Raw genomic sequence first — 18,080 nt, 5'->3', positions numbered from 1 at the left:
CTCATGTGTTAGAGTTATCATCGCAGTGTACAGGTGCTGTTATCCAGTGCTGTTATTTCTATCAGCATGACAGGATGTGTGGCCTGTGAGGATATATCTCATGACTTTGACATTGTACTCTGTTTTACTTACTGTTGTGGTACAGTGGTTAGATATGTGACCAAAGGTCATACATCAAAGGTCATAGGTTAAGAGTGTATAAGAGAAGAAGGGCAAACGCGAATGCTAAATGTTCTATGCATTAACCAGGTATTTGCACAATACATGTATTAACACAAAGGATCACTGGCAACCATGATGATAATATAAGCATTTAATCACTCAATCATGTGTTTAATTGGCTCAAGAGACTAAACAGCATTTTACTTAGTGATTTTAAAGATTAGGGAGCAAATATACAATCTTTACAATACAAGGTTTTTTTTTCTCCCAAATATAGGTGAAGAGGCACTCTTCAAGTGTCTTTGAAAATGATATTCAACAAGAAATAACAAGGCATAATAAATATGACAACAGCAATCTCAAAACCTGACCACACACCACTAACACCCAAATGGAGTACTCCGACAAGCTGCACACAGGTAAAAACAACAACAAACCCCCCCAAACATACAAACAAAGAAGTGACCTCAAACCATGACATATATTACCATTGGATTCAAAACCCATTGCTTTGTTCCAGCCTACACTAGGGCAGCTGTAACAACAAGGCATTTACATTAACGGGCTAGAAAATGATTCACAAAGGCACAGTGATTTGCTCCCCACTGAGAACATTTAACCTCATTCCTCTCTGCTGTTACAGCATATAGTTTCTTCTGAACAAGTGCATTAATAAAGTCCTGTAGGCCAGTCACGTGCTGACAAATGGGCCTCAAACATTACAATATATCATTTTTTTTATACAACAATCAGATAATTTCATAAAATTTGCTAAGCCAGTAGTCCATATATCCTGCTGCACAGCTGCACGATAGTCCAGAGTTCTCCTCCGGTACTTTACAGCACAGAAACTTCTAGAGTGTTTGGCGCTACAACCCTCCAGGGCAGGAGATGGGGAATGCAGCAATAAATATTCACTGCAGTGATACAGCGATAAACATTGATAATAATGTGATAAACAAGTCAAGAATGAAGATTTAGAGTTCAGTTACGACAACAAAAAACCTGCTTAAAAGGATGTTTAAGTATGTATGTTGTTTTTACTGTGTTTGTGCAGTTTGTGTATGTTTTCCTTTGCTCTTCTAGTGAAGTGGCTTGTACGTATTTGTTATTGTTTTTGCTTCCACTTTGAAACACTGATAAGCATTTTTGAGAGTGTTATTTTCAGTTCTGCTTGTGAAACCAGTAATCTGAATCCTTCATGAGATAATCTGAGGCTTCCAGAAGATTCCTGGAACAGTACGACACTAAAACAAGCATTTCCGTTCCAAGTCCTGTTGCTCTATCCTAATTATGTTCAGTTGGCAGTAAGCAGCGTTTGATTGGTTTAGCTGTCAAATCACAATCAGGTTTGAAAAAGACACATAAATAATGACTCAGACAGGGGAACACAACATTTTCTGAGACACTGACATTGTAGTTGCTATGAAAAAAAGTATAATGAAAAAAAAAGGATTATGACGGGAGACTGTAACCATAGAAACATATGACTATACCTGCAGTGGAAAAAATGGTTGGCATGGAGACTGAGGGAATCCATTCCCATAGGGTGCAACTGGTCTCTGTTTCACAAAAAGATACTGAGTCTGGTAGCAACTACGCAAGAGAGGTGAGTTTCCTGAAGTGTGAAAACATCACAAAGGCATTCAGTTCATCACATTGTGTGGTTATGCATCAGCATAGCAGAGGGCATTCACATTCGTTTCACAGCAGCAGAATCTTCTACCCGGAGCTTCATCGGGTTATGCGGCTTGTGGACGAGGTTACGAGGACAGAACACGAGGACAGGAAGCTGGTTGCTGTTCAAGGGCTCCTGAGACGTGCAGCACAAGAGCACTCATCCCTGTTACGGGGAGACTGCTTGATCCCCGATTGGCCGTGATCTCAGAGAGAGGAGTGGCATGCTTAATTACAGAGACACGGACCAATCAGCTGTGTCGATGAGCTCATGTATCAGAAGCCGGTAGATGGTGCTAGCCTCAACGTGTTACTCCGCCCACTGAAACTGCATGAGGCACAGTTTAAAAGATTTGGTGAATGGCTATGTGTGTATCGTCCTTCCTGGTTGGTACCCATTTCCCGGGTATAATTACATTAGGAAGAACAACTGGGCAAGAACAAAATGGAATACACAAAAACAAAATAATTCTGCAAGATGAAGCCTGTTACATCAAATACTAGAGTGTCATTTACTAGGTCTACAGGTGGTTAACCAGTCTGGCATCACCGAACACATTACTGGATTTAAGAACAGACTAGATTTCACAGTGGTCAGATGACTGGGAGGGGGAAGTGAATCATGACATTTGCCCATTGAAAATAACATTTTGGTTTAAAGACCTAAAAATTGGCTGCAAATCAAATTAATCTCCAGCAAATTTATTCAAGCCACACAAAGGGTAAATGACTTTAAAGGCTATATAAGTGTCTGTCATTAAAGGACAGACTGCCTCTCTAATCCACCACCTGTTTCATTACTGGATAATGGACACTAACATTTCTGTTTACGACTGGGGTCAACTAGTGTCATCAAACAAGAGTCCAGATCAGGCCCGCCACAGTTACAGGGTGGGTAATCACTCAAGCAGGAGAGTGCGAATCAGATGCAGTTTTGGCTTGTTTCAGGGCTAGACTACAAACAGGGTTAAGGTGTGAAACTGCCATGCGTGTCGCAACACCAGTCATTCAGGTGGAGCTTTACGTGGTTATCTCCTCATTTCATGACGCCATCGTCTGAGTCTCCTGGACTGAAGCAGTTGAGCTCCTCCTGTGGAAAAGCACTGAGTGTTATTTACTACACGAGTCGGTCATGTTCAGATCAGCACGACTACATAATCACAGGCATACTGTGTGTAATTAAGCAACCCCATGAGAAGTGGGAAATCAATGGGAAAAACACCACAGAATGGAAAAACACCACAGAATTGTGCATTTTATAGAAAAAGGTGCTCCAGTATAATACATAGAGGTGTCTTATTGAGTGTTTTGTTGTGATGGTAACAGACTCTAATAGCATGGTGATTTTATAGCCCTTTGTCTTCCTAGACATTGTTTTGGGTAACAGATATTTCTCTATGAGATCAGACACTAAGGGATTTTAGTGTATTAAAGTATCTGTGGAGTAAGCACATGCGGATTAAAAGTCCCTGTAGATTAACGTGGCACAGTAGGTACTGCAGGTTATAATGCATCACCGTGACACTCCCAAAGCAGCGTAGAAGTAGAAATCTGAACCAGATTAGCTAATAAGAGCTGGTGCTGTTAATCCATGTACAATGCTTTGGCTGCTGTAGTTTTGGGGGTTTATGTGGAAAATCAATTTTTATGGAATCTCCCATAAAATGAATACATGTACATTTGTGAGGATTTGCGCCCTGATACCTTTTAGCTCTTTGATGTACTAAACACACTCAAAATAACAGGCCAGAAAACTAACTTGGTCCCCGGTGAGCTCCTCCTGTTCCTGGGTCTCTGGCACCCGTGTGGATGCCAGCGAGGGGGGCAGGGGTATCCGGGGGGGGCTGCCCACACTGAACAGGCGGGGCCTCTTGACTTGGTCCTGACTGGACAACGGCGTGAAGCTGTTCCTCCGGAGCAGAGCAGGGGCGACATGCTGCCTGGGGTTGCTCTGGTAACAGTGAGGGGAGGGTGGGGTGAAGGGGTTAAAGCAACAGCGATGCTTCAAACACAAGGAACATTTGACAGATGTTCCCAGACATGAGGTCAAGAGCACATATGGGCCAGTAAAAATATATTCTGGAGGGTGGAGAAATGGGTGGAGACGGCTGGCCAGCTCACTTTATGAAGAACAGCAAGTCAATATTGCTGCTGTAAAACCGGAGGGAAATGTGTAATACTACCATTACATAGACCAGATATAGTAGCACAACAGAAATCTAGCTGTCATAGAAAAATATTATTCAGTGGAGAGGATATGACATAACAGGTAGTATGAGCAATGTGGGCAACTCCTATCTGCTTATGGGGAGAGGAAAGACAGTGTGTAACGTTTGTATACTGATGAAAGCGAATATTAATATGTGATTTAAACCAAAATGTTCCTCAATTGTTAATTACACAAATATTTATTCATCATAGCAGCTAGACTGATGCCTTTTACAGACCTTGTTTAGGCTGACCATACGTGAATGCCCCAGAACTAATCCACACAATCTTCACACAAATCGTAGCAACATCGTACCCACATTTTTCCTTATCACCTTGGCATATAGTAAAGGAGACAGTATCCATGTCTCATTCCACCGCTAATCTTGAACTACAACATGTCCTTGAAATGTTGCTTCCTGATTGCTAGACAGTGACCTAATAAGCAAAACATCCTGAGGTGGAAGACCAAGTTCTGTTACCTCAGTTTCTAAAATACTGGGTTCTCTTTCTACTCGATTATCTTCATTGGATCAATTGGCTCTGGTGTGATATATATTGCAAAGCACAAATAGATTCAGTGAATCTCGAAAGAAACAGCATTACAACTGTATGACAGTTGGAGGGTGTGAGCAGAGGAGGGGGGGGTGACCCTGAACACTACAGCACAATCAGTATTAAGACGTAGCGAAAATAATCTGTCACATTGTGTTGGTGTTGAATGACTTCTCGGAGACACAGACGTCAGAACTTTGTCTCAGACACCGAATTGTCAGAACAACAATTCGTTATCTGAACCATGTGAAATCACTGGGTCTCGAGGATGGCCGCGTTTATGTGGGGGCAGACACATTCTGAACTTCACCGAGCAGTGATCTGGAAGGACGGGTCTCCTGGTCCGCGACATTGCGGGACAGTGAGAAATACAGCTGCAGCAACAGCTGAGTGTGTGTGGTTTCCTGTGAGCGTAGGGCTGTGGTGTCTGTGTAAGGCTCACTGTGCTCTTCTGCCCCCTCTGTGGCACCTAACCTCACACACAAATCAGCACATATATATATATACACACACACCCCTACTTATAAAAACATATTCCTGCATATATCCACCAACAGTCACTGTGGTCATATTTTACTCTTCTCTACCACTCATGCCTTACTACATTTTACTACATGCATACATGTGCCCCTCCCCCACCCACACACACACACACACACACACACAGTCCTATTCATAAAACACATATACACATACCCACTTATATCCTCTAACAGTCACTGTGGTCATTTTTACCACTCGTGCTTTATCACACACACACACACACACACACACACACACACACACACACACACACACACACACACACACACACACACACACACACACACACACACACACACACACACACACACTTCTTTATAAAAACATATTCCTACATACATCCACCAACAGTCACTGTGGTCATCTCTACCACTCATGCCTTAACACACACACACAAACACAAAATGGTAAAAACAAGCCACTTTAACAGTGAAGGAATTCATATGCCCCTATTCTATTTGTTTCATGTAGTGATTGTTTATGATTGAGTCTCATATTATCTCATTGTCTCATTTGCTTAGACTTGGTCCTCTGTGAAAGCAACACCAAGGTCAGGAGGTGATAACATGTTCTGAACTGAGACCGCCTCCACCTTTCTCCACCCCACCTCCCTTGTCTCTTCCTGTCCTGTCCTCTTAATGTCCTGTCCTCTTCCTGTCTCTTTTTTATTCTTAGGATCACAGGATGGTGTTGGACTGACTACCTGGTATTAGGCTACCACTCGTTCTGGCTTAGAAAAAACACATGAAGTTTCTCCACATTTCGCAAAGGAATATACTATCTTCATTATTCTATAATCTATTCTATTATATCTTCATCTTTATTATTGCCGAATTTCTAACAGTAATATTTACCCCCGTCGTGCTCACTGGTACATACATGCACTTCAAAACAGTCAAACAAACAATTACAGATAAACTAAACTCAACCACGTTGGAAACCAAAGTCCAACCACATACAGAAGTCTCGGATGTAGCTGAATAGTGAGCATTTAGCATAATGAATCATTAAAAGACATATATCTACCGCAGTCAACAGTGAACAAAACTCCTCCCCTCTCCCTGTGGTTTTTTAAATGCATTATTCATTAATCCTGTCCAGTACATCTCTTTATGTGATTCGTAAATTTGTTATAAACATGGCTGGGAGTGGCATCACGAACACCAGATGGTCACATGTGAATGATCTGGCACAAACACATGAAAACATCCAAAGATACAAACATTGGTCTTTCCATAAACAATTTCTATCCTTTTTCTTAATGAATAAATGTATATAAGGCAATTGAAACACCATGCAGTGTTTACCAGTTCCCAGAATTAGGTGAATCTTATTAGATTTACAGTAATGTGATGAGTTGGGGCACCCATGGTCTAGTGGTCAGGGAGTTGGTTAAGCAAGGCACTTAACCCCAATTGCATGCTTGGGTTTCCCACCGCTCTTGGCATGTGTGTACTCACAGTTCACTAGTGTGTGTTCTCACTACATGTATGGGTTCAATGCGGAGGACAAAATCCGACTCAGCCGAGATTTTGACTGTCAGACAGACAGTCAACATAACTGTCAATTATAAAGAGGATCATTGACTTTAGAGTGCTCAGGTGACTGCAAAACAAGACGTCAAATCTCCATCACCCCACCATAAACCCTGCATAATAATTATGTCATCATCACACCACCAACCCTCCGTCTTTACACCATCAACCCTCCATCATCACACCATCAATCCTCCATCATCACACCATCAACCCACCATCTTCACACCATCAACCCTCCATCATCACACCATCAACCCACCATCTTCACACCATCAACCCTCCATCTTCACACCATCAACCCTCCATCTTCACACCATCAACCCTCCATCTTCACACCATCAACCCTCCATCAACCCTCCATCGTTACACCATCAACCCTCCATCATCACACCATCAACCCTCCATCATCACACCATCAACCCACCATCTTCACACCATCAACCCTCCATCTTCACACCATCAACCCTCCATCTTCACACCATCAACCCTCCATCAACCCTCCATCGTTACACCATCAACCCTCCATCTTCATATCATCCATCCTACTTCACCACACCATCAACTCTCCATCTTCACACCATCAACCCTCCATCATCACACCATCAACCCACCATCTTCACACCATCAACTCTCCATCTTCATCACACCATCAACCCTCCATCTTTACACCATCAACCCTCCATCTTCACACCATCAATCCTCCATCTTTACACCATCAAACCTCCATCTTCATATCATCCATCCTACTTCACCACACCATCAACTCTCCATCTTCACACCATCAACCCTCCATCATCACACCATCAGCTCTCCATCTTCACACCATCAACCCTCCATCATCACACCATCAACCCTCCATCTTCATCACACCATCAACCCTCCATCTTCATCACACCATCAACCCACCATCTTCACACCATCAATCCTCCATCTTTACACCATCAAACCTCCATTATCACACCATCAACCCTCCATCTTCATATCATCCATCCTACTTCACCACACCATCAACTCTCCATCTTCACACCATCAATCCTCCATCTTCACACCATCAACTCTCCATCTTCACACCATCAACTCTCCATCTTCACACCATCAATCCTCCATCTTCACACCATCAACTCTCCATCTTCACACCATCAATCCTCCATCTTCACACCATCAACTCTCCATCTTCACACCATCAATCCTCCATCTTCACACCATCAACTCTTCATGAAAGTCATTGGAATTCATTTCCTATGTGTTTCTTAGGGATTAACCAGCCAAATGCATGTCATTAGCATCCTGTTTCCTAATTACATTCACATAAAAGCAGCAAGTGTACATTTTATTTTCCCACCTGGATTCAGCACTTAATTGTATAATTCATAATGGAATGATAAATTATAGCATGACATATAGCATGAGTGTTGTTTTTATCTGCAACTACAGCAACTATAAAACAGAAAGAACAGAACTTGATGACAAAGGAATGACATTCTTACGAGTGGTCTGTTCCTGTGTGTGTTCACAGCCGCCACCTTCAGGTCAAACATGTCCACTTTACAACCTGCAAAGGCACTGGGTTAATAAAGCCTATATTCTTGAATTCTTAGAATTGAACAAGCACACAGTCGTGTTCAGGACGAGCAGTGGTGTGATTGTATTAGTTGTGTGGTTTTTGAACCACGTCTACACATTATCTACACATTATTGCCAGTTCAGTTGTTGACAATCGCAGGGGTGTTAAGTGTTCTTTTTTTCTCGAGCGGCTTGACAACATCAGTTCTCAGATCAGCAGGGATGTTTCTAGACAGTACACTAGGGCTAGGGCTTCATTCACACAGAGACCACATCTTGTTGGCACTGTGTGTGGTTTTGCCCAATAGTCCGTTTCCATGTTTCCACAGCCTCCCACGACCACTGCTGATGGTTCTCCACCTCAAGGGTCTGATTCCAGGACAACCCAAAGGTACTGGACACCACTCAACTCTTACCATGACGGACATTCCTGTGGTTAGTAAACACAACGCTACAAGGCCGCAGTAAACATGGTCTCCTGAGTCCGGGCTGGAGTTTCAGCTGTGACAGCAGCGTACTGGACCGGGAAAGCAGGGAGGCGGCGGTCAAAGCGCACAGCACCTACCGTAAGCCACAGGGGTGAGCTTCAGCACCACATGGAGAGGGCACTTCAGGTAAGGCAGGTCATCTGGGGCAGAACAGAAAAGAGCTGGGTTACATACAGGAGCCTGGGAGGAGGCAGATCCCAGGGGGCCGATCCCAGAAAGCAGATCCCAGGGGGCAGATCCCAGGGGGCAGATAAGCACAGCGTTCCTGCCCAGCATGCGTCACACCATCAGGAGAGATGAAGAGCGCTCAGACACAGAGTTTGTGCGCACGTTTTCTGTTTCATCAAATATGTCTTGTGTTATTTGAACACTATGTGTTGTACATGTGTCCAAATATTCACCAAATATTTGTGTAGCTATGTGTGTGTGTGTGTGTGTGTGTGTGAGAGAGAGAGAGAGAGAGAGAAAGACAGAGGAGAGAAAAGTAGAAAAAAGGACAGAAAAGCGAGTGAGATCAGAGGTAAGGGGAAGCCGACCGGCACTCTTGTCCAGGAAGTAGGCGAGGAGGCATCTCATGACGGCCTGGTGGCAGATGACCAGCACGTTGCCCTGCCTCTCCAGCTCCATGATGACGGGCTCCAAACGCTGCACTAAGTCCTGGTACGACTACAGCAAGCCATGTGGGATAAACCACAGGTACGTCTCACACAGAAACCTTTGAAAGGCTATGGATGTGTGTGTGTGTGTGTGTGTGTGTGTGTGTGTGTGTGTGTGTGTGTGTGTGTGTGATGCGTACTTCACCCCCTGGGTAGCGGTAATGGTACTTGTCCTGATCTCTCGAAGCATATTCATCAGGATAATCCTTTTTGATCTTGTCATAAGACATCTCCTCACAGACTCCCTTACAACACACACACACACACACACACACACACACACACAAATAATTTTTGCATGTAAGAATAGAATTTAATTTAATGTTTTCTTTCTCCCACTTTCCAGTTGTGACACACTTAACCAAAAACACCCCATTTACATCCCACACAGCACCCGTTCTTCTAGAACCTTCCTGCTCAGTAAAACCCTGATGAGAGGTGCAGCTGTGCAGTGAAACTGGGGGGGAGGGGCCTAGGGGGCGGAGCCTGCCAGTACTCACGGCGTCGATCTCATTGAGGATCTTCCACTGTTCGTAGGCCACGCCCAGCGCCTCGGCCGTCTGGATGCTGCGTTTCAGCTGGCTGGTCCACACCTTCAGGTCCACCATCCGCCGGTCCTTCACGAAGTCGCGGAGAGCTCGGGCAAACTGCGCAGACACGGCACAGCGTAGGGGATTGTGAGCGCACACGCGTCCGTGCCCACGCAAAGCCTCCACACACCAGTGGTGCTCTGGTGCAGCCCAGACACGGCAGCTCGGCTCTGACTCCACTCAGACACCATATCTAGGATCAGCGCCCTCGTTTAGTGGTGTGGTTAAAACCCTGCGGTTAGGCCAAAGCTGTGAAACACAAGTGGTGCTGCAGTGGATCAAAGGTGGTAGATATTACAAGCTGGGATCCTGGTGTTGACACCAATACTTTATGCTGGTTAATATAACCTCTGACGGCAATGTACAACAATTCTATAATGTGTCTCTACCTATGTTCATAGGTTCATAAGGTTCATATATGTCTGATTACAAGAGGCTTGAATACAAATATCCAGCAGTTTCTGTTTTGTAGTGTAATTGGCACACAGAACCAGCACATTAATTTAGTTTCTTTTTTTATACGGGTTATACGGGTTTAGCTGATGTCTATTGGACTGTGAGGGACCCCCACCTCAGCTGATCCCGCCTCTGGGGTGATTTCACTCGCTAACCCTAACCCTAACCTTAACCCTAACCCTAACCTTAACCCTAACCCTAACCCTTTACCGATCGCCTCACTACTTTGCTGCTGTTAGAATCTACACTGGAAAATAACAAAACAGCTTTTCTGTGTTCCATGTTATATGAACATGAACAAATTACATTTTACAGTCAGAAGTTGCAATTTCTAAATGAGATCAAGGTACATTATCATGCAAAACCTTCGAAAGGTGTGTGTGTTTGAATTTGTGTTTGTGTGTATGTGGGTCTGTATTTATGTGTGTGTGTGTGTGTGTGTGTGTGTGTGTGTGTGTGTGTGTTTTGTGTGTGTACTAACCTCTTTGCCGTGCACAGACAGACCCGAGTCGCCGCCGATCAGGCCCTCCACGTTGTGCTCGCTCTCGCCATGGCGACACAGGTAGATGGAGTGCTTGTGCACGTGGATGTTCATGAGGTAGTAGACGATCTTGCTCTGGATGTAGTCCTGCACGCGGTTGACCAGGAAGCGCTGGCCCACGTTGATGACCTGGATAAAGGAGCGGTCTCTGGACCCAGGAAGAGAAACATGCATCACACACATCCAGTTCAAATGGCATGGGTACAACCCAACATCAGAAACGTCTTATTATATTATATATCTTATTATCAGAAACGTCTTATTATATTCCATTCTTTGTCCAGTGAGAGAAAAGCATGTGCTGTGCAAACCTGGAATAGAAACCTGTTATATCACATACATTCAGGTCGCAGTTCCTGAGATTTTGTGTGCCTCAAATATGGCTCCGTTTGCACAATAAAATAAGCAAATAACGTGGATTTTTTTTGATGGTTTAACATCTTGAAATAAAACTCGTCTCTCGATCTGATCAGAGGAGCCTGATATACAAAGATTTATTACTTTGGGTTGCCATATGTGTTTAAAATAGCCATAAGTGTTCTCAACTCAGAAGAACAGTGTCTGGTCTGTGAAAATAAATTTTCCCTCCTTAAACTCCCAGTTTAATGCTGCAGACAACCAATCCTTAAATATCCAGTCAGCTTGCAAGAAGAATTATGACGTGGGGAAAACGATCCTCCCCTTTCCAAAAAAAGACAGAAGAATGGAAGGAATTGTTATCCTGAAACTCCTCACTGTTATGTGGAAACAATTTTACAGCTTGGCTTATCAAGGGCATCGTGTCTCTGGAATCAGCAGAGCTCTCAAAAATGAAAGCAGACTATCACTACGTTTATGGTACCTGTAAAACACCCAAAAACAGTGGCATGAAATGTGGTCACGTTTCAAAAAACAAAAAAAAGTAAATAAATAAAAAATAGACTCAGACACGTGGATACACGTATGATACATGTGGAAAGATGTGCGATCTTTGTCTCCACCTGCTGGTAGGCTTATTTTACTACAACAACAACTATTATAGTATGACTCATACAGTTAATATCACACCCGCTGCTCTCACAAAAACTGCTTTGATCCAAATTGCATTATAATGTAAACTGTGTCTACATATCTAAGATGTAGTTTAGTTTAACACCTGTTTACCTGTCGTGCTTATCTGGATCTAAAGGCTGATACGTGACCTTGTAACACTCAATCCTCTTCAAGAAGTCCTCCATCACACTCTCACGGTCTCTCTCGGGGTAGTCGGGACTGGACACCTTCACGTCCTAGCAGAACGGTTAAGACACGCGTCTCTAACTGAGGTAGAACATGAAACATTGGATGATCTGCAGCACCTTCAATGCAGATGCAGTTCTGATTAAACCCCTAGTTAATGGGGTAAAAATATGATATGATTGGTGCAATCAAAAGGCTGCTGTCAGCAACAACCTACCTTAATGTTTTCAGCGATGACGTCCGGATCGTCGCAAATCGACTCAACGAAAAATACCTGAAAGAGGCAAGCAAAGATTTAAAATGATGAACAACTGCTCTTAAATATGATAATTTCTCCAATGTTGCAGAGACTTACTATAGTGAGCCACACGCACACAAAAACACCAGCTTAGTACACACACACACACACACACACACACACACACACACACACACACAAACACACAGTGTAGTGTGTACAATGTACAAAAAAAATTAAATAACATGTAATAACAGCTTGATACTTTAAACTTTACCTATATATTTGTATTACGATATGTAAGCAAAGAGCAATTTTGTGTTGTTACACTACAATGGTACGGTTACACTTTTAAAAGTGGCAAAGTAATTTGACGTTTTACCCTAATTTACACTTCACACTTTCAACTGTATATTTTCATATAACTATGAATGTATTTATATAACTGTATATGAATGTTACTATTCATATAACTATATATGAATGTAACTATTCATATAACTATTCCACACTGCTGGTGCTGAAACCACAGCAAACAAATGCATGCTATAATGTTTTAAATCAATATAAAAACAATACAAATGTAAACGTTTTAACTTCATGTATCTAATAGGCAAGTGATTTCTAGTTGTTGCTGTTTTGATGTGTTAGTGCTATGTTGTTGTTAGTGGTGTTTTGACGTTAGTGGTTTGATGCTTACCACTTTTCTCTCAGACATAGTAAGTCTGATCAGATCATACTGTGTTTTATCAGACCCGCTGAGTTAGACGTCCACTTAAACTATACACCACAATACAAACATACAGGAAATAAAATTCATTTCTTTAATTCACATGAACATGTTAACCCTTGCGCATGCCAACTGAGATTTCCTGAAGTCCAGCGGTAAACATGCTTTTAGCTGTACGAGCAAAGCTCTCGCCGCCATGTCTTCTTAACACACACTGAAGATCACAGCAGGACCTAAGTGCCTGCGAGGAACTCGCCTTGTAGGCATTGTCCAGAGCAAAGCTGAGGATAAGGTCCCTTCTTTCTCGAGTTGTGTTTGTGGCATCAAAGACCTGTGGAGGATTAAATGATACGAGATACGTTTCACTTCCATCTCAGAGGCACAAACACAATTGCGAAATCACAGTTCGGTTATGCAACAGGTATTATACAACCCAGTGCCCTGCTTAGCACAATAACCGACTGCTTTGTCCGTGCCGTAACACTTGCGAATGGCAGTGAGGAAGACCGGGCGGTTCTTAAAGAGGAAGGGTTCTCACAGCGATCTGGCCGCCCTCGTCGTTGAGATACATCTTGACGTCCTGTAAGGCCACCAATGCACAGTGCCTGAAGGGCGAGAGGCAGGCGGGTCAGGACCTCCACCCGCACGACTGCTGTGTTTATCGTATTCAGCAATGCAGCATGTCTGTTTTTATGTCAACAACGAATAACTCGCGAAAAGGAAGTGGAACCATTACTGTACAGGAAACTCATCAGTGCAGTTAAGTAGCTGTCAGTGAACGTTAGTTTAAAGCTTCAGATATATCTGATGAATTTGGACTACAGAAAAATTCACACCAGGGAGGGTCAGTGAAGCCCCGCCCACTTACTCACTTCCTGATCCTCATGGCCTCTTCGTTGTCGTGGCGGAAGAAGTCGTAGGATTTGTACGACTGCACGGCCTCACGCCGATACTCGCCCAGGTTGAACACTGCGCAACACAGGCAGCTGTCAGAAGCTTCCAGAACTGCACAAACGTCTGTAAATTTTGAGGTGTCCAGCAGAGCCAGAACACCAACCGTCTTCTCTTCTTTAACATTTTTTAGTTAGTGTCTATATAAACTGGTGATATAGCAACAGAACTAATAATAAACATCGATCAGCATGAACCAGTTGTGTAACACACTGAACATTAGCAAGTAAAAAGCATTTTTTTCAGACAGAACCTAAATCAATTTGCATATTTATGCGGAAACAGTGGAGTGGCCATAACTCTGCTTTGACTTTCCCTCTTACGTGACAGGATGAAGAAGCATAATGTAATAATTATAGATGTAGACTCTAGACAGATCATTCTGTCTCATTAGATTATTATAGATAGAGCTGAATTGTGGCCAACATCTGAGAGCGTCAAACATCATGTTCACCTTTTGTAGGAACTCCTATCCAGTTGAGGTAGCGTGTGAGTTTCTTGGACATGTAGGTCTTCCCTCTCGCAGGGAGACCAATCATCACAATCATAGTGGAAGAATTTGTCATGTGCGATGCCCATGCTAAAGATAAGACAAAAACACACGCAAATAGTAATGAGACATTTTTATTTACTTGGTGTGACAGTGCTGTCTAAGGGCACATTCAATGTGTCGCTCTAGAGTGGAAACAGTCTGCATGGTAAGATGTCGTCCCCAAACAGGAAACATAGGAATCTTGATTTGGATCTGAACAGGACACCTGCAGCCACTGTGCTTGTTCAGGTATGTCTTGAAAAAAAAGACTATTCTTCTCACATCCAAAAACCTAACCTGATACTAAACAAACAAATCATTTTTAGAAACCCTGGCCCCTGTAAGCTGCACTCCATTTTAGAAATAAGTTACTAAAACAACTATGACAATCTAGAAATTGTTAAACTATGGTTGATATTACTGCATCTGAGTTTTTGTTAAGCTTCCACCAATTTATTTAAACATTTATCCCCTGAAGGGTTAAAGTTTTCTTTCTCTTAAGTCGTTGCTTTATGTCAGAAACATGAGACCTTGTGTGAAAACATTCTTGGTGCTAAACTGAAGGCTTCAGTTTGTTTTTCCATGTCAAACCCTCTGTTAGTGCTTCGTTCTGCAGCTACCTAGCAACCACTCTACACGTTTGCCTTCTGTTCAGCAGAAATCTGATTATGAGCAAACCCAGACATATTGGTTTGAGATTCAAGGCTGGGGAATAATGAAAAGCTGAAAGCTTGTTCTCTGGACAAACACTCACTCTTCATTTCCTGCCATTAGGCTGAATTGCCTCTGAATTCTTTTGTGCAGGCTTGCTGTCCTATTGATTCACAGTGCCTCCTGAGGCCATGCAGATATCACCTTACGGCGAGTCGTTTTTAAGCAGCGGTTCTCAAACCTCGACTAGAAGGGTCCCCGCTCTGCTGGGATTACGGTTCTGATACCGGTGATTTAGCACATGGCAATTAGTTGATGAGGTACAGCAGGTGTGTTGTAGAAGGAGAAACATTTATGTAGTGCAGTTCACGGTTCCCACAGGACTGAGATTAGAAACCACTGCTCAAGATACAACTCAACCTTCTCGATCTAAACAACCAAACAACCACAGAAGGGGGAAAGGTGACATTTCCCCGTCTTATCCTGCCTTTAGGGTGGTATACATGACCAGACCTCTACAGTACATCAGTGGTGGACCACAAGGTAATGATTAATGGTGTGACAGAGAGGCCAAGAGATAAGGGGGCTCCTTCCAGCAGAGGATCATGAATAAAAGAATAAATAAAGGGAAATAAAGAAGGATTTCCACCCTGCATCTTGCACTAGGGCCCCAGCATTTTTGTGCCACTGATGATGCCTGACACTTGTTGAGACTAAAGTGGGCCTAGTACATGGAGACACCATACAGCACTAAAGAGCATGAGGGCTGAAGAGATCGTCCATCAGACCCCTCAATCCTCAGGACCCTTGATTCAAACTCCTCGATCCCCCAGGGCCCTTTATTCCAACCCCTTGATCCTCAGTACCCTTAGATCAGCAGAGACATGATCTAGCCTGCAGATCACACCCCATGACATACAGACATTCCTAATACAGGTTAAACTCAAAAGCCGAATTTCCCACCAACATGAACAGACAAGTTGCAATACTACGTGTAACTTGAAAACGTGCAGGGCGTTAATTAATTAATGAATGACAGAACACTACTATTCTACTGCACAGAGGAGAGCAAAGCATCTTTTGGCAGTGTCTACACACACATATCTGATTAGACACATTAATATTTCAATGTTCCCAATCTCATTTTACAATTATCTGTAGTACTATTAACACGTCCATCCACTGTATTCCAAGTTCACTATTTGAAAAAGGTACAGAACTCATTTCTAGTAAAATAAACAGATATCTTATCAAAAGCTTTACTATATAAATAGCACAGCTACCAGTCTGAGCTGCTAATAGACTCCTGAGTTCTGTCTGCTATTTCTGGCACTGTCACAGAAAATGTCCATATTCCAAATTAGAACTGCCCTTTGTTATGAACAGGTTTGCTCATGCAATCCTGATTAAAATCCCATATTTTATCCGAGAGGAACTTGAACAGTTATAATAGCTCAATGACAATGTAACAACCCAAGGTGCATGCCACATAATCCTTCTCAAAATATTCAAAATTACCTGGCAACCCCTAGTTACAAGTTGCAACAAGGCACAATATGGATAAACAGATGAACACAAAATGACCCGAATAAGGGTACTGACACAGACACGGACACTCCAGGTGTATCAGTTATCAGTTTGTATGGGCAACCACCTGTGTGGTGCACCACTGGCAAAGAGTCCTGTCATTCACCTGTTTCACAATGAGATATTAAAGACTATTCATTTCCTGTTGTGTACATCATTGGTATCCTACCAACGGTTTCTTTTGTATTCCACTGCTGAGCAATACACACACTTACAGCATTGTTTCTCGTTTGCTCTGGACTCCGTCTTCTTGTCGCTTGACTTGGCCTGCATGGCTGTGTGTGAGCCGGCAGGCGAACTGCGCAGGGGCGTGTCGGTGCCCGGGCTGTCCAGGGCAAAGCGGGCGGTCGCCGAGGTCATTTCAGCTTGGGAGAGGTAGGCTAGAGAGAGAGAGAGAGAGAGAGAGAGAGAGAGAGAGAGAGAGAGAGAGAGAGAGAGAGAGAGAGAGAGAGAGAGAGAGAGAGAGAGAGAGAGAGAGAGACACACACACACACACACACAGACTAGTGTATGTGACCGACGGTGCAAGCATCCATCTGCGACATCACTCCCAGTCTTGGAGATGAATCCAACCTTCAGTATGCAGTTATACGACTTACCTTGCGTGAGGTTGAACCAACTAAAACACTATTCCATGTGTTGTCTCGTAGCAAAACCGCCAAACCGAGCCGACTGCACTTCTTTCCCTTCGTCAACGTCACTGCAAGGCAGGATCAAATATGTGGTGCGATCTTACTATTGATCTTACTACGGCTTCGCTTTTGTTTCAGGAAGTGCCTCTCGCCGCTGGCTGCACTCGGCGGCGCTCGAGTGTGGCTCCGTTGATTGGCTGTTGTCCCTGCCACTCAAAGCTCTTTCCTCCACTTATCTGCAGCTGCGTTTTGAGAGCACTCGAGAGGGCGGGACCCTGCGGTCCTCACTGCGGTCCTCACTGCGGCGCGATCAACTTACCGTATAACTTCATTCAAACGATGAAGTTGTCTTGTCTACGTAAAGATAACACCAGGATAAGACAAGGACAGTCCCACAACCCATTTACGTGATCAAATTAAATTGTTTATGTTCTTTGCCTTTCTTATTTGTTGATACTGTTCAGAAACTAAATAATTAAACATCTCGATAATTTAAAATATAATGCACGGTCAAAAATATCGCAATCGTTCCAGTAGTTAGAGGTTTTACTAGATTGTCATCTA

The 18,080-nt window shown here is 43.3% G+C and overlaps 1 protein-coding gene across 2 annotated transcripts; it reads right to left on the bottom strand.

Annotated features, from left to right (window-relative positions):
* Nucleotides 1-298: 298 nt before the first annotated feature.
* On the bottom strand, nt 299-17,855 carry pfkfb2a (6-phosphofructo-2-kinase/fructose-2,6-biphosphatase 2a). 2 transcript variants are annotated; one of them, XM_076984680.1, is made up of 16 exons: nt 17,484-17,855; nt 17,100-17,264; nt 14,569-14,694; nt 14,036-14,132; nt 13,702-13,768; nt 13,420-13,494; nt 12,413-12,469; nt 12,121-12,245; nt 10,918-11,125; nt 9,891-10,037; nt 9,531-9,635; nt 9,271-9,400; nt 8,812-8,874; nt 8,171-8,235; nt 3,599-3,790; nt 299-2,929 (listed from the first exon to the last, which is right to left on the bottom strand). In XM_076984680.1, exons 2-16 carry the CDS (start codon nt 17,242-17,244, stop codon nt 2,876-2,878), a joined length of 1,656 nt encoding a protein of 551 aa, XP_076840795.1. In that variant the 5' UTR covers nt 17,245-17,264; nt 17,484-17,855; the 3' UTR covers nt 299-2,875. The 2 variants fall into 2 exon arrangements, with proteins under 2 accessions (XP_076840795.1, XP_076840796.1); XM_076984681.1 differs by lacking the exons at nt 13,702-13,768; nt 14,036-14,132; nt 14,569-14,694; nt 17,100-17,264; nt 17,484-17,855 and adding an exon at nt 13,134-13,213 and having other exon boundaries at nt 13,420-13,472.
* Nucleotides 17,856-18,080: the final 225 nt, after the last annotated feature.

This window comes from Brachyhypopomus gauderio, chromosome 21, assembly GCF_052324685.1.
Source record: "Brachyhypopomus gauderio isolate BG-103 chromosome 21, BGAUD_0.2, whole genome shotgun sequence".
Lineage (NCBI taxonomy): Eukaryota > Metazoa > Chordata > Actinopteri > Gymnotiformes > Hypopomidae > Brachyhypopomus > Brachyhypopomus gauderio.
This window is presented reverse-complemented; position numbering and strand designations above follow the sequence as displayed.

Excerpts from the sequence above, each read along its gene's own strand:
- pfkfb2a (XM_076984680.1), bottom strand. The coding sequence starts at position 17,244 with ATGACCTCGGCGACCGCCCGCTTTGCCCTGGACAGCCCGGGCACCGAC. Across the intron at positions 14,695-17,099 it reads AGCAAACGAGAAACAATGCT|CATGGGCATCGCACATGACA; the intron begins GTAAGTGTGTGT and ends TCTTATCTTTAG. Across the intron at positions 13,495-13,701 it reads ACGAGGGCGGCCAGATCGCT|GTCTTTGATGCCACAAACAC; the intron begins GTGAGAACCCTT and ends AATCCTCCACAG.